The 15,147-nt window shown below is 34.6% G+C and overlaps 1 protein-coding gene across 1 annotated transcript in view; it reads left to right on the plus strand.

Moving 5' to 3' along the window:
- The window catches only part of LOC143251562 (choline O-acetyltransferase-like), a 29,626-nt gene extending 19,401 nt beyond the window's left edge, over positions 1-10,225 (plus strand). Inside the window, exon 4 of the mRNA XM_076502834.1 lies at positions 8,876-10,225. Coding sequence (XP_076358949.1) covers positions 8,876-9,124 — 249 coding nt within the window. The 3' untranslated portion in view covers positions 9,125-10,225. The remainder of the gene's footprint in view (positions 1-8,875) is intronic.
- The last annotated feature ends 4,922 nt before the right edge of the window (positions 10,226-15,147 follow it).

The following is a 15,147-nucleotide window of genomic DNA, read 5'->3' on the forward strand; positions in this document are numbered from 1 at the left end:
TCAACTAGTAAGTTAGTGTAGCAAAATTTATTCACATTATCAGTAAACAAATGTATTTCTAACGAATTTATCTATTTATTTCATTGTTTGTTGTTAACTGCAAAGCTACACTGCACAATGGACTACCTGTGTTATTTGCATTACGAGTATGAAAAACCGGTTTTTAGCATTATAAGCCCTCAGACTTAAAATTGAGTCACTGATAAAAGTGTTTATATTTTGTTATCTGTCGAGTAGGAAATGCTTTAATTCATATCATAAATCTTTCCTGAAAAATAGTGAAGTAATTCACATCATAGGAGGACTTCCCATCAAAGGAGGACCTCCCATCATAGGAGGACTTCCCATCAAAGGAGGACCTCCCATCATAGGAAGACTTCCCATCATAGGAGGACCTCCCATCATAGGAGGACTTCCCATCAAAGGAGGACCTCCCATCATAGGAGGACTTCCCATCATAGGAAGACTTCCCATCATGGGAGGATTTCCCATTAAAGGAGGACCTCCCATCATAGGAGGACTTCCCATCAAAGGAGGACCTCCCATCATAGGAGGACTTCCCATCATAGGAAGACTTCCCATCATAGGAGGACTTCCCATCAAAGGAGGACCTCCCATCATACGAAGACTTCCCACCATAGGAGGACTTCCCATCTTTTGATCGGCGTGATTCCTCCCTCACTTATCAAAATTATTTGTATAATCTCATATACTAAAGTATTAAACAAGTTTTAAAAATTAAAAGGTAATATAATTCTTCATTAAACTTTTGTTTATCGTAAAAATAAACAAATAAAAATATTTTGTTTTATTCCGAATCGCGACCGACTGTTTGGGCAAAACTGGTTAAACATTCGTCATCTTAACTTCTGTATGTATTTTGAAGTCATTCTCAGATTCCCGTTTTGATAACATTTATATATTAAAACATACAAAATATATATATATATTCTTAAAGATACTTTCATACTTACTCAACTGAGGCTACAAGTGATTAACTGTGACAGTAAAGGCACTGAATTTTATCATAAATTTTCAAATAGTCGTGTAGGAAGAACCTACAAACTGTGTGTGATTGGCTGTACATACAGATTTTACAAAGAGAGACTAAAAGTATAAGATGCTGCTAAAAGCAACTCTGGTGCTGCCAGAGGGAGCTTAATCTAGATAGGTACTGGACATGCCCCCTAGCAAAGTAATATAACAGTATAGTTACAGTTAATATATAAGTAAAATATGGAAAAGTGGGAATGCTAAAGCACCCCATCACCCTGCTTCTGACGCCCATACGGAGTTTTCTCTTTTGACTGTTTGTCTGATTGTGGCTTTGTTAGCCTATGATCTAGAGAAGTGAACTTTAATTTGGCATTTCCAAACTTGAAATGTGCTGCGTGTAAATCATAGCGACTATTATAGAACTGTAGGCTATTGGGCAAAATTTTGTGATGCGTCAATTTTCCTTCTAGACGACCAAGGAAATATAATGGGGCCAATGGTTATGAGTGTTATGGTCCCGCAATACAAAGTATGGAATGAGCGTATACCCGATTTTATTTTGTTATTTGTCCCGAGTTCTGTCAAACTACACTAAAGCCTAATTTGGGCACATAATTAGGCTTTAGTGACACATAAGTATGTCTTTTCAAAAGTTTCGAGCAAGTAACGTGTCGATCGACATCGTTATTGAGATACGAGCGAGACAGATGGATGGCGTTTCGTCTTTATATAGTAGACTCGGAACGTTTTAAGCTGCACCACAGCTCAAACTTTAGGCCCATTTGTCTGTAATTCAACATAGGAACACTTAGGACACTACTAGCCAGAAATAAATTTGAATAAATGACAGAGAATAACCCCCTTTAGTAGCTCAGAGGTAAGCTTGAAGTCTTATATGTTAAATTAGAGCTTGATACCCGTAGTAAACACAGTACAGATACGGCATTTTTTTATACCAATTGAATATTTTGTGGTAGAAACTTACCGTTTGGCTTAGTTTTAATGTATTACAAGTGATACGTTTGTGATATAGTACCAAGCTAGATCTTTCTTAGAGTCTCTCAGTGGGTCAGCGGTAAGTCTGTGGATTTACAACGTTAAAATCGGGGATTAGATTCCTCGATGTACACAGCAGATAGCCCGATGTGGCTTTGCTACAACAAAACACACTCACTGTCTTAGAATGGTGGTTATAAGCCTTCAATTTATATTCTGTTTTACAGCATTGCAGTTTATATCGCAGCTTCAGGAATGAGCAAAACGTCATCAACAGAAGTTACAACCACAATATACATAACGATTATATTTATAAATTCCAGGTCTGTCTGTGTGAAACGCATCTTAAATATCATTACCGAATATCATTACAGGTGGCGTTATCTTTCTCCTCTGTTTTTAAATCTAATTTTTTATGACATTTTACATTTTATAGGCACTACCTTTGGTCACGTGGTCAAAACTATACGGTTTTGTTTAGAAGAAGATTTGAAGATAAAATCAAAGGATACATAAGGCCAAGTTTTAAACAAGGACAAGGGAAATATGTTAATAAAATGATTATTTAGAATAAATTTTCCTAAGCAAAATAAACATTTACCGTCATATGTTAAGCAGTCAGCGAGTTTACTAATATTTTTTACCTGGCAGAACAACAATAAAAAACATGTAATTAGAGTAGGTTTAATACGGTTCTGCACTTTTTAGTAACATTTAGTTGTAATTAGAGTAGGTTTAATACGGTTCTACAGTTTTTAGTAACATTTAGTTTGACCAAAGTCCCTAATAAAAACTATATTTTGACATAAATATATATATTATATTAGAAAGATAAAAGAATATTTTTAAACAGTATCTTGACTAATGTTTAACCTATCTGTTAAAATTAACTTACATTACCATACCAGTGATATGCTTTCAATTTTCCTGAGCATTCGCTATCGCATCTATAAAGAGTGATGTACCTAAGTGTTGATTTATCATATTTGGATGTTACTAATCACGATGTTTTAGAGGTACTGAATAAACTCGTAGTATAATTCAAAAACTTCGGATAGTGTGGTCCACAGCGGCAGACGAACTCCTATTTTTTTCCATCTCCAGTTAGTTGGGGTCGTCAGTACGAGCTTGGCCACTCTGATCTTCCTCCAGATATGGCCAGTCTATAAGATACGTTTAGTGTGTGTGTTGCTTCTGGGAGCTGCTTGAAAAGAAGGGAAAGAACAGCCTTTGGCATTAAATAAGTACTTCTTTTACCCACCTTATCAAAGGTACTTGTGCAGTCATAAAGAAATTTATAAATCACTCCAGAATGACCATGTTTTCACACTTCATTTGGCATGTGGCCATTTTTTTAGTAGCTTCAATAGCACCAAGAAATGTTATACAAACATCTTCGGCCATTCTTTCTACATCCTAGAATTGCTGACACTGCATCATATTCCTTCAAGGCAGAAGAGAAGAAATGGATCAGATTTATAATGATCTAGGTGTCATTATAAACTCAGGAGAATTAATATAAAGGAAATTACTTCCAGTGTCAAAAGCAATCAATACTCATTTACGGTTACCTCTTTTGCATAAAGTGTCGCTAGTACAACAAAATTTATGTCTATTATATGGTTTATCATTTTGCTGTGACTTTTGCTACCTGCATCTACAACATGCACAAACGCTCTGTTATTTGTCTCTTCATGAGAACAGTTGAAGATGAAGTTCTCTGGCAATAATCGTCCTTGCCAGTGGTTTGAATTTCAGTTGTTTGTTGGAAGAAAAACCTGAACCTTATTGTTCTCATCGTGAAGGGAACCTTTTCAGTTACAAGGGCAGCAACCCTGAACAGGACACGCCACCTATTTACCTGATACTATTAGACTTCCTGTTGAACTTTCATCAAATGTCAAGCCAACTCTATGAAATTTGACTAACTGTGGTTCCAAATAATTATCAAAAACCTGCTTACTATACCTGAGTGATCTTTGATGTTTGCGCTTCTCATATGCGCTAGTGCCGACACTGGAGAGCACTGTCTTTTGAATTAATGGAGTTTTCCAAGACGTTAAGTAATTGAGTCTTTAATACCAAACTTAGTCCTTCCAGAAGTTGACAGCAAGGTTAGATAATTCTGGTTCCTATGAAGAAAAACAAAACCCATCATTGTAGTTTGGGCATCTCGTATGCAATTTAACAAAAAGTTTCTTATCATTGTTTGCGGCTGTGAGGTTCACCTTATAATTGGATTTTACTTATGTGGATGTTCCTTTAAATATGGTAACGTTTTACAAGAGATGATGTCCTGAGCAGTTAATCTCTTTTATACAAATTCTTATTCTGCTCTTTGTTTAGTATTTTGTGGTGTTGAAAGTTTTATATCTCATTTGTTGTGAATGTTAAGAGATCCTGCTTGTTACGTAAACCAAGTGGTATTACATAAAATTAATATAATCCATTATAAGTACCAAAAGCAATTTTAGTTCTTGTTACATTGTCCTGTTGAAATTACCAGTATGTGTAAAGCGGGTCGATTGTGCTGACCACATATTCGTCAGTCTATAAGAGAAATACATTAGTGTGTATTTAATATTTATTTACCTGAAATAAACACAGGATACTGATGTATCTTATAACACAGTGGCGGTCAGAAACTTCTGTTTTTTTTTAACCCACTTCGTGGCCAATTCGTAGGGATTTTCAGAAACATACTTATTTTAACTTAATTTTCCGAATATTTAAACTTGTCACGTAAAAGTATGTCTCAAGCCTTCCCGAAAATACGCGAACTGAATGTCCAATCTCTGGTTGCAAACAAAACTCAATATGAGAGAAGATAAGAAAATATTAGAACAAGAAATGAAACCCAAGAATTTCTGTGACACTGGAAGTCGGTTGTGTGTGTGTGTGTGTGTGTGTTTTTTATATAGCAAAGCCACGAAGGGCTATCTGCTCAGCCCACCGAGGGAATCGAACTCCTGATTTTAGCGTTGTAAATCCGGAGACATACCGCTGTACTAGCGGGGGGCGGAAGTCGGTTGATTATCTTGTGGTTGCCAAAGATAGCAACCGATGAAATTAAGAGGTTGAATCAAGCAAACCAGTTCAAATAAACAATAAATATATACGTTTCTAGCTTAAAGAAAAATATTTTTGTAGGGTAATTCAGTTAAGGTTTTTATATCTTAAATTTATTCTTATAGTTATTTTATCTTTTAATTTCGTTACTTTTGGCCCGGCATGGCCAAGCGTGTTAAGGCGTGCGACTTGTAATCTGAGGGTCGCAGGTTCGTATCCCCGTCGCGCTAAACATGCTCGCCCATTCAGCCGTGGGGGCGTTATAATGTGACAGTCAATCCCACTATTCGTTGGTAAAAGAGTAGCCCAAGAGTTGGCGGTGGGTGGTGATGACTAGCTGCCTTCCCTCTAGTCTTACACTGCTAAATTAGGGACGGCTAGCACAGATAGCCCTCGAGTAGCTTTGTGCGAAATTAAAAAAACAAACAAAATCGTTACTTTTAGGTTTGTTGACGCTCAAAAATTTTCACAGAGAGAGCAGCAATCTATACCTTCGATTCCCTGTTTGATTTTGTTGCAGTGGAAGTGGGAATACTCCAAAAAAATCACTTTTATTGGTAGACCCCAAATATTCTACCCCACCAATGTCCTATGTTGTAAAAGAGATCATGACGTATAACGTTAACGATTTTTATTCAGGTGCGTAAATCATGTTGAGATATGAGACGCACAGTTGCCAAGATTCGAGGCGTGACGACTAGTGATGGAAATTACCCAGTTGATTCGTAAGACAGACTGATTTTTTGAAAATATTTTCTCACAAGTGTTTTATGACCTTCCTGATGTTCGGTATTTTGCGTACTTTTCTAGATATACGGGAGAAGTATATTAAGGAAGTCACAATACTATCCTAAAATCATGATGTGTGCTGTAGATTTGACATGTTAGCTATAACCGTATTCCATCATTAGGTTAATATGTGCTTTGTATTTTGACATGACTGTGCTAGCTCCGCAGCCTTCGACTATTTCTTCTATCTTTCTCATACAGTGAGTTATTCTGTAAACTTTTGTTACTATTATTCTAAATTAGTCTTATTAAATTAGCATATTGTTGTGATGTCTCAGAATCCAGTTGCTCTTGAACATTTTGGATGGGTACATTAAGTTTTAGTGTGACTTTTGGATGGGTACATTAAGTTTTAGTGTGACTTTCGTAAGTGATTTTCTTTTCGAAATTATTTTTATGTTAAAAATGGTGGCTTGGGTTTTGATCGCTTTAAGCGCGACCCGCTGCATTAACTTGTTATACTACTGCTGTTATATCATTGATAGTTATTTCGAAACTGAATTTTCTGTGGCCAGCTGTCGGCAGATTATTGGGGTGTCCAGAAGCTTTGGGCTTCTCTTTATCCTGCTCTTTATGAGACTGAAGATTGTCATACGTGAGGTGACTTTCTTTCTTTTTTTAACAAAATGACAGTTGTAAGACTTATTATCCTTCAGGGCAGTGGAAGATGTAAAAATCTAATGTCAAAGTTAGATGTGTATGTGTGTGGGAAGTGGTGGTGAACAGAAGTGCTTTATAGTTGATGATTCTCTTTGTATACATGGTGGGAATTGAAATTAATGTACATTTTCTTTCCCGAAAAGGACTGAAATATAACAAGGGGTGGTTAGGAATTTGTTTCTTTTCACCCCCACTACTGTATTGAATTAAGATTAAGTGGCGCCTAACCTTAGAGAATTTTGCATTATCGTTGGGAAGTTAAAAAAATAATATTGAGCTAACTAGTTGTATTGCCTCAAGATATTAGGAGAATCTTTGAGAAGATCCGGAAGTAAGACGAAGGAAGTAGAGTTTCTTGCTACTGTTTCACGAGATGTTAACTTCCGGAACATGGAGAGGTTGCCATGGTGATTTTTTTCTTTTCATTTAATATTTGGCATAAATTTTGATTATGAATATTTTGGACATCAAAGAGGTACATAATACAATCAGGGGCGTTCAGAAACTGGTGCTTCTGTTCGCCTTAAGGTGATGATTAAACAACAATTTATGGTTGGAATGGAATTTAGGGTAATATATATTTCATACCCCGAGAAGATTCGGAAGCAAGGAAATAAGTGAATCTACTATTGTTTTATATGAACTGTCCGCTAAAGTGACGATTAGCGAGTGCTGTGTAATATACAAGTACAGATGATGACGTCACTTAAGCTGAGTTGACATTAGAGACTAGCCAATCATAACCGGAAATGGTGGTGCCAGATTCACTGTGTACAATAGATATGTGTATATATAAGAGATGGTTGGTTTGAGTTTTGCACAAATGATGCCAATAAAATAACAATGTAAAGCAGCATATAGGGAATGATGTCAATAAAATAACAATGTAAAGCAGTATATAGGAAATGATGCCAATAAAATAACAATGTAAAGCAGTATATAGGAAATGATGCCAATAAAATAACAATGTAAAGCAGTATATAGGAAATGATGCCAATAAAATAACAATGTAAAGCAGTGTGTAGGAAATGATGCCAATAAAATAACAATGTAAAGCAGTATATAGGGAATGATGTCAATAAAATAACAATGTAAAGCAGCATATAGGAAATGATGCCAATAAAATAACAATGTAAAGCAGTATATAGGAAATGATGTCAATAAAATAACAATGTAAAGCAGTATATAAGAAATGATGCCAATAAAATAACAATGTAAAGCAGTATATAGGAAATGATGCCAATAAAATAACAATGTAAAGCAGTGTGTAGGAAATGATGCCAATGCAGATAAATAGAAACATAAGACACTATAGATGGTACTAATAATATTACAAAAATAAATTAATAAAGTGAACCATAAAGTTGTTTTGAAATTGTTTAAGAAACGTACAAAGATCAACAATTGCAGAATCGAGACTGGTGTTTTTCGGCGTTACGGTATTTACTGATGCTGTGCAGTGGTTTTTGACGTATCATTTGTCTCCATACCACTAATGTGTCAAGAGTGATGGAGTGTGTTACGGTGTTTTGTGACTGTAATATTTTTTTACTTCATTTTGATTGAAGATTCATGCTTATTAAACAGTTCTTGTATAGTTAATTCTGGTTTGATCTTCATCCTGAAAGTTGCATAATTTCAGATCGGATTATGTTTAAGTAACCTTTGATGTAGATCAGATTATGGGTTTCTATATTTGGTTGTCTTTATCAGAAAACGTTAGTTTTCTGTATGAACTTACACGTTTGATAACGTTGCTGTTGCAGGAATGGTTTCTTGAAGAACTAAACTAATCAACTGTTTAATGATTTTATATATAGATTATATATGCAGATTTATTTTATTTTACTCACTAGAGGTCCGATATATAATATGAAATAATAATTTAGGCACAAATCGTAATATTATGCACACACATAACTTATGTTAGGTTACTTGATGATTCAGAAGGACTTAATACCCTGTAAATGTTATATACAAATCACTTTTAGAAGAGGTTTAACTACATTTCTAGTGAGCTTTGAATAGGCGCATCTGGAGTTCACAGCAAAGGGTACGACCAGTTATAGAAAACATTAAGTCTCTACATCACGGATTCTCGTTGAAATTTGCCTTACCACCCAAAGGCACAGTGGTATGTCTGCTTTACACCCAGAGGCACAGTGGTATGTCTGCTTTACACCTAGAAGCACAGTGGTATGTCTGGGTACTTGCACCCTAGAAACCGGGATTCGATACCCGTGGTAAACAGAATGCAGACAGCTCATTTTGTAGTTTTTGCTTGATTACAAACTGAACGTTCTTCATCTCACTGTTATTTCTAGAATTAAAGATTGTTTTCTAACCTTTTTTTCTTCTTCTCAAGGTTCCTTCAGATAAAGGAATATTAGTGGGTTATGGTCCAGTCGTCTCTGACGGCTACGGTTGCTGCTACAATCCTCAAAATTATTACATCGACTTCTGCGTTTCATCCTTCTTCAGCGCACAGGAGACGAGTTCAGACTTCTTCGCTTTAAGCCTCGAAGGTAGCTTGCTGCAAATGCGAGAATTGTGCTTGAAGGCTGCCGAGCAACAAGCCAGGAAAACGGAAGTGTTAATTTCGGCGTCTGTGTAAACAACCACGTTTGAAAATCTATGAAAGCCTCATCTGCAATACAGAAAATGTTCTAGTGCAATATATGAGCAGAGGAGTAGATATGTATTCCTCACAAAGTAGTATTTTGTTATTGTGTGGTGTAACGCGCATTTTTGGTTTTGTTGGATCTAAATATTTAATGTTATTTGTTATGTGAAATGAATAATCTAACCTCATGAAATACGATTGTTGATGGTAAATTGAAACTGTTATCAACATGTTTGCAACTTAAACACTTATTAAATGTGTCACCTGTTAACTTGACTTCAAACTAGTTACGTGTATATTGAGTAGGATCAACAGCTTTGAAGTTGATAGTTATTGTTAGTAGTTGCGAATGTATTGGCTATTATTACTGGCTACATGCTTATTAGAAACGTATTCGTTGTGTATTTCTAAACAGTTACTGGTATTTGTGGACTTGTTCGGTACTAGTATCAAACACTTATTCTTTGGGTATTACTAATAGACATGCATACTTGGACTAATAATAACTGTTCCATAATAATATTTATAGTGATTTGTTAAAAAGCTCATTGCTTATTATTTTATCCTGCGTTGTTTATTAAACTTGTTACGAATAGTTGAAGTTATATATATAGAACTTGTTTATAAAAATAAAGAGTTTCAGAATGTTGTCTCTTTGTTTTAACATTTTCCCATCTATGCTGTGGTTTTATTTTAAAAATAAAGTAAGTTAAGTTAAAGTTTGCAATGAACAAAACTATTCTTAATTTGATAACTTATATACTTATGTTTTCCTTTTTATAATTTATTTGGTACATTATTGAGGGTATTTCAAAGTCTTAACAATAAAACGTTTTGAGTCGCCGTCAGAGTTTTTACAGCCTTCCCATCTTACATTATGAGAAATCAGGTAATTTCTGTTATGATTGTCAATCTGCGAAAATTGTGATGTAATAAGAAAGTATACGACAACTATATTTATGTAAAGAAAATGGAATATATACAACCTTATTAACTCTAGTCATAATGACTATTTAAATTTTTAATGTTAAGTTTTTAAACACATATACGGTAACTTAGTAGTAAGACGAATCGAATCTTAGAATTGTTTCTTATTCCTCCAGCTATGTTTATAAAATGTTCAGTACAAACGTGTGAACACTTCACCTACATATTTAATCTTACCCATTATGTGAAGGAAATACACTAAGCTTATCGAATACAAGTAGTCGTGATAGCTTCAAACAAAAACAATTATGATAAAAATTGTGATTGTATCACACATTTTAGGCCTATTATTTTCTAATGCTTTGAAATTTGATAACTTTCGACGTTAAAACCATAACGATTTCTGATATTATACGAAAGGTCTTTTGGACAGTGATTTATTTGAGACATAGATCTGAAAAACTCTTTGTATAACACTCGCCTTTGGTTTTGAATCTGCAGTGAACAAGTTAAGAAAAATGTGAGTAAAAACATTCGCAGTTTTTGTGATTTTTTTTATCACAAATGTTGGTTTTGTACGCGTCATTATATTTGGGCGTTTAAGCCACAACCTTTATGCTATGAGCATGTTCACAACTGTAATCACAAGTTTTTGGTTTTCGTTTTTGCTTTATTAGGTATATCACCTATTTACTTTACTTTAAAATAGCTACTGCATATATATTGGTAAGATCAACCGTTTTGAACTTGCAAGACACTGTTAGTTATTACAAATCTAACGGATACTACCTACATGCTCACTAAATACGTGGTATCTGCGTATTCCTAAACATTTACTAGTTTTGTTGACTTGTTTAGTATTAGTGTTAAGTACGTATTCCTTGTGTATTTACTAATAGCTATGTATGCTTGGATTTATAATAACTGATTTCCTTCAATAAGTAACCCATGTAATCCGTATTGTAATTTGTGAAAACTTATATAGTGTTCACATTTTTTTACGCTTCAATACTATTGCAGTATTAGTTTCAAAGCTCCATCATCATGTTCGTAATGGTTTGTTTGAAAATTGTCTGAAACAAATTAGGCAAATTTAACTGTGAACTAGATGTAAATATCTCTTCTGAATTAGGTCATCAAAAAGCAGACGACTTATACTTTATTAATTAATTCATTCTGTGAAATTAAAGTGACTGAAGTTTATTTGCACGTTTGTGTGATAACTGGACTCTAGGTATCGGTTTTAGTTCGTTAGTAGTTTTAATCTGACTTGCAACGTGTACGTAGGTATCTGAGTGAACATGGAAGTCAAAGTTTGAATTTTCATTTTTGATTAGACCTCAGGGAGTGATTTATCTCTAACACCTTTTGCATATGAATAGGCGAATTGCTTAATCATGTTACCATCCCCCATGTGGGATGGGTAGCCCTTTGTGTAGCTTTGTATCACTTTACCCTTCATATTTACTCTAAAATATTAAATTTGTAATGTTCCAAAGTTACGACAATGTATTTCGAAAACTGTTGATGACTACTCGTGTGTAATATTATAACCCTGGATTATTACTGTAGTGGTTAAAACAATATTAAGATATTACCGTTTAGGGAGTTTAGGCTTCAAATATATTTAGTGTAATTAGACGTAGACGGTCTTGTAGTTAAAGTGATTCAGTTTAACTCTCGCTCGAATTGTATATCATTTATACACTTATTTATTTATAAACAAACTGTTAAGCATATTCCTAAAGTTATATGTGGTTTGTAAATTTCATATCTATGGTTTAATTGGGGTAATATTTGAAACATAGTAAAGAAGAAATATTTAATAATGTTTTTAAAAGTATGGTGTCATTCAAGTCAAGATGAAAGAATTTTATGAACCTTCACAAACGAATACTTGTGGTAAAATTGCTTTACTCAACGCATTTTATATAAAACAGCAGCTGAAAACGAAACAAAAATGTATTGATTCTGAAACCTAAAATGAAATTTCTAGTCTCAAGTGAAACCATTTGTCAGTTCAATTTTGACAGTGTCTCTTATTTATTGAAAAATTGTATCTCACAAACTATTTACAGAAAAAACATAAATGTTATTTTAGTAATTTTTTTTTACTTTTAAAATAAATTTGGCATTTTTGTCGAGGTTACTATTGCATGAGTAAGCAAGAAGGGGTTTGTCTTTTGCGCGCAAAAACCCACGAATTTTTGGTTGCGTAATATATTTAGATTGCCAAAGTTACAATAATTTCTAAATATTTCTTTTGGGTAGATTATACAACTATCTAGTTTTTATTTCACAGAAATATTTGTAATTTTTATATGAAAAGTTGTGTTTTGAAGTTTCTGATATTTTACAAAACACAAACAGTCAGTTACTTTCCGGTCTAACAAATATGGAGAGTATATAAACACTGTATTCAGTTTTATTAAAACAAATTGTTTACTGGTAAAATTATACAATCCAAGAACAGAAGTCAGCTGCTATCTCTGACCCATTTCACTCTTTTGTTGTTCTTGGTTATGGAAATGAATTTGAGTTAGCTTAACAACAGTAAAAATTAAAATTTAAAAAATCACATTTTCAAATAATTCTTATGGTTTTTGTAATCCAGAAAATGAGCAAGGTATTAAACTACACTGTTGTAAGATTACTTTTTATTTATTCGATATATTTATTTCTTTAAAAATAATCTGTATAGTATATGGAAGTGTAAGAAAGAAGATATAAAACTAGATATTTACCGACAGTATTAATAAATACACTATATGAAGAAACTGTGTTCCAGTTGTTTTTCTTTTAAATAAAACACAACGAGTTTTTTTTTCAATCGCTTTTGTTTTAATTAGTTGGCAAATCATTATATAAATATTGTGACTAAGAAAATTAGGCCCAGCATGGCCGAGCGCGTTAAGGCGTGCGACTCGTAATCTGAGGGTCGCGAGTTCGCATCCCCGTCGCGCTAAATATGCCCTTTCAGCCGTGGGGGCGTTATAATGTAACAGTCAATCCCCCTATTCGTTGGTAAAATAGTAGCCCAAGAATTGGCGGTGGGTGGTGATGACTAGCTGCCTTCCTTCTAGTCTTACACTGCTAAATTAGGGACGGCTAGCACAGATAGCCCTCGAGTAGCTTTGTGTGAAATTCAAAAACAAAACAAATTAATAAAACCCAGTTTTTTACCAAGTGATTATTACAAAGTAAAAGCTATTGGAGCTATCTTTCCGGTCCGGCATGGCCAGGTGGGTTAAGGCGTTCGACTCGTCATCTGAGGGCTGCGGGTTCGAATCCTCATCACACCAAACATGCTCGCCCTTTCAGCCGTGGGAGCGTTATAATAATACGGTCAATCCCACTATTCGTTAGTAGTTGACAGTGTAGTTCAAATTGCAAATGGTTCCATTGAAACACTGTTAGACCATTTCTTATTGCATGATTTTTGGTGGGTTAGTCAGGTTTCTCATATGGAATAATAATAACACCCTTTTCATTGTCTAGAAGTTTTAGGTATGTGACAATTAAATGAACAGCACGACTGAAGGCCTTTAGCAAACACGTACTCCGTTGGTTTCTTTGTCACAGCTGATATTCCTATTTGGTATAAAATGAGTATTACAAAAATGTTACGAGACTCGTTACGAGTATCAAGGAACACCTATGTTTTGTTGAATGTCACCATTTATCATTTATTTATATTTTCAATCTGTGTGCATACCGCTGTCCCACTGGTATGTGGGGGGAGGCGTGGATACTGTTTGTTTGTTTGTTTGCTCTCAGTTTCGCGCAAAGCTACTCGAGGGCCATCTGTGCTAGCCGTCCCTAATTTAGCAGTGTAAGACTAGAGGGAAGGCAGCTAGTCATCACCAACCACCGCCAATTCTTGGGCTACTCTTTTACCAACGAATGGTGGGGTTGACCGTTACATTATAAAGCCTCATAGGCTGGAAGGGCGAGCATGTTTGGTGTGACAGGGATTAGAACCCGCGACCTTCAGATTACGAGATGATTGCCTTTTCTACCTGGACATGCCGGACCAAGCGTGGATACTGAACATGGAAATATTCCATGTACTTACTAACACTTTAAAACAAGGGAATAACGATTATGTTGGTTAGCGGGAACTACAGAGAGAAAAACCCTCAATAAGTTATGCCTTGGCAATGTGTATCATCTTTTAAAAATTGAGTCTTTTAAGAAAGGCCAGTAGCAAAAATCGTTCTCGTATTTTGGACAGCGGTACGAAAAATTAACAAAACAAATCTAAAAATGAAGCTGTGATACGCTAATCACTGAGCTATATTCATCGAATGAAATGATGCAAGTTTAAGACGAGTTTTACTTTGTAATATATAAATATTACCAATCATTCACTGACACGTGCGGCAATGTCTAAGTTTAAAAACCTCTCGAGGTGTAATATTTGTTTTTGTTTATTATACTTGAAGTTAAATGGCACATTTAAAATTCAGTGTATTACCTCAAACTGATGATTTCAATACTGGTACTAATATCTGTTGGGGCCAGAAACGTTACGAAATAATTTATGAAAGAATTTTATTATACACAACAGTATAGTTTGCAACAGAAATAGGTTCATTAATGATGAAACACGCACTTAAAAAAATAATTGTTTATCACATAAATTAACTAAACCACGTGAAGCCCCCCGCTAGTACAGTGATAAGTTCACGGATTTACAACGCTAAAAATCAGGGGTTCGATTCCCCTTGGTGGGCTCAGCAGATAGCCTGATGTGGCTTTGCTATACAAAAACACACACATACAAACTTATAAACAATACTGAGTTTTCTACTTAATTTGGAACTGAATCTTTTACCGTTCTTCGTCAAACATCTGTAGTTTACTGATTACTAAGTGTTTATCACAACTGGAGCTTCCGAAGTTTATATCATACCAACTGTAACAAATCAAAAACAATAATAAACTGTCTTTTTTGTGTTGAGATTTATAAACTTTATGGCGAGATTCTATCAAATTTAACTGGCAGTCACTAGTATTTTATAATCGTACCTTGTCGATTCTTACGCTCGAGAATCTACAAATTTAGAGAACAGGTGGGACTTTTG

This window comes from Tachypleus tridentatus, chromosome 6, assembly GCF_004210375.1.
Source record: "Tachypleus tridentatus isolate NWPU-2018 chromosome 6, ASM421037v1, whole genome shotgun sequence".
NCBI classification, from domain to species: domain Eukaryota; kingdom Metazoa; phylum Arthropoda; class Merostomata; order Xiphosura; family Limulidae; genus Tachypleus; species Tachypleus tridentatus.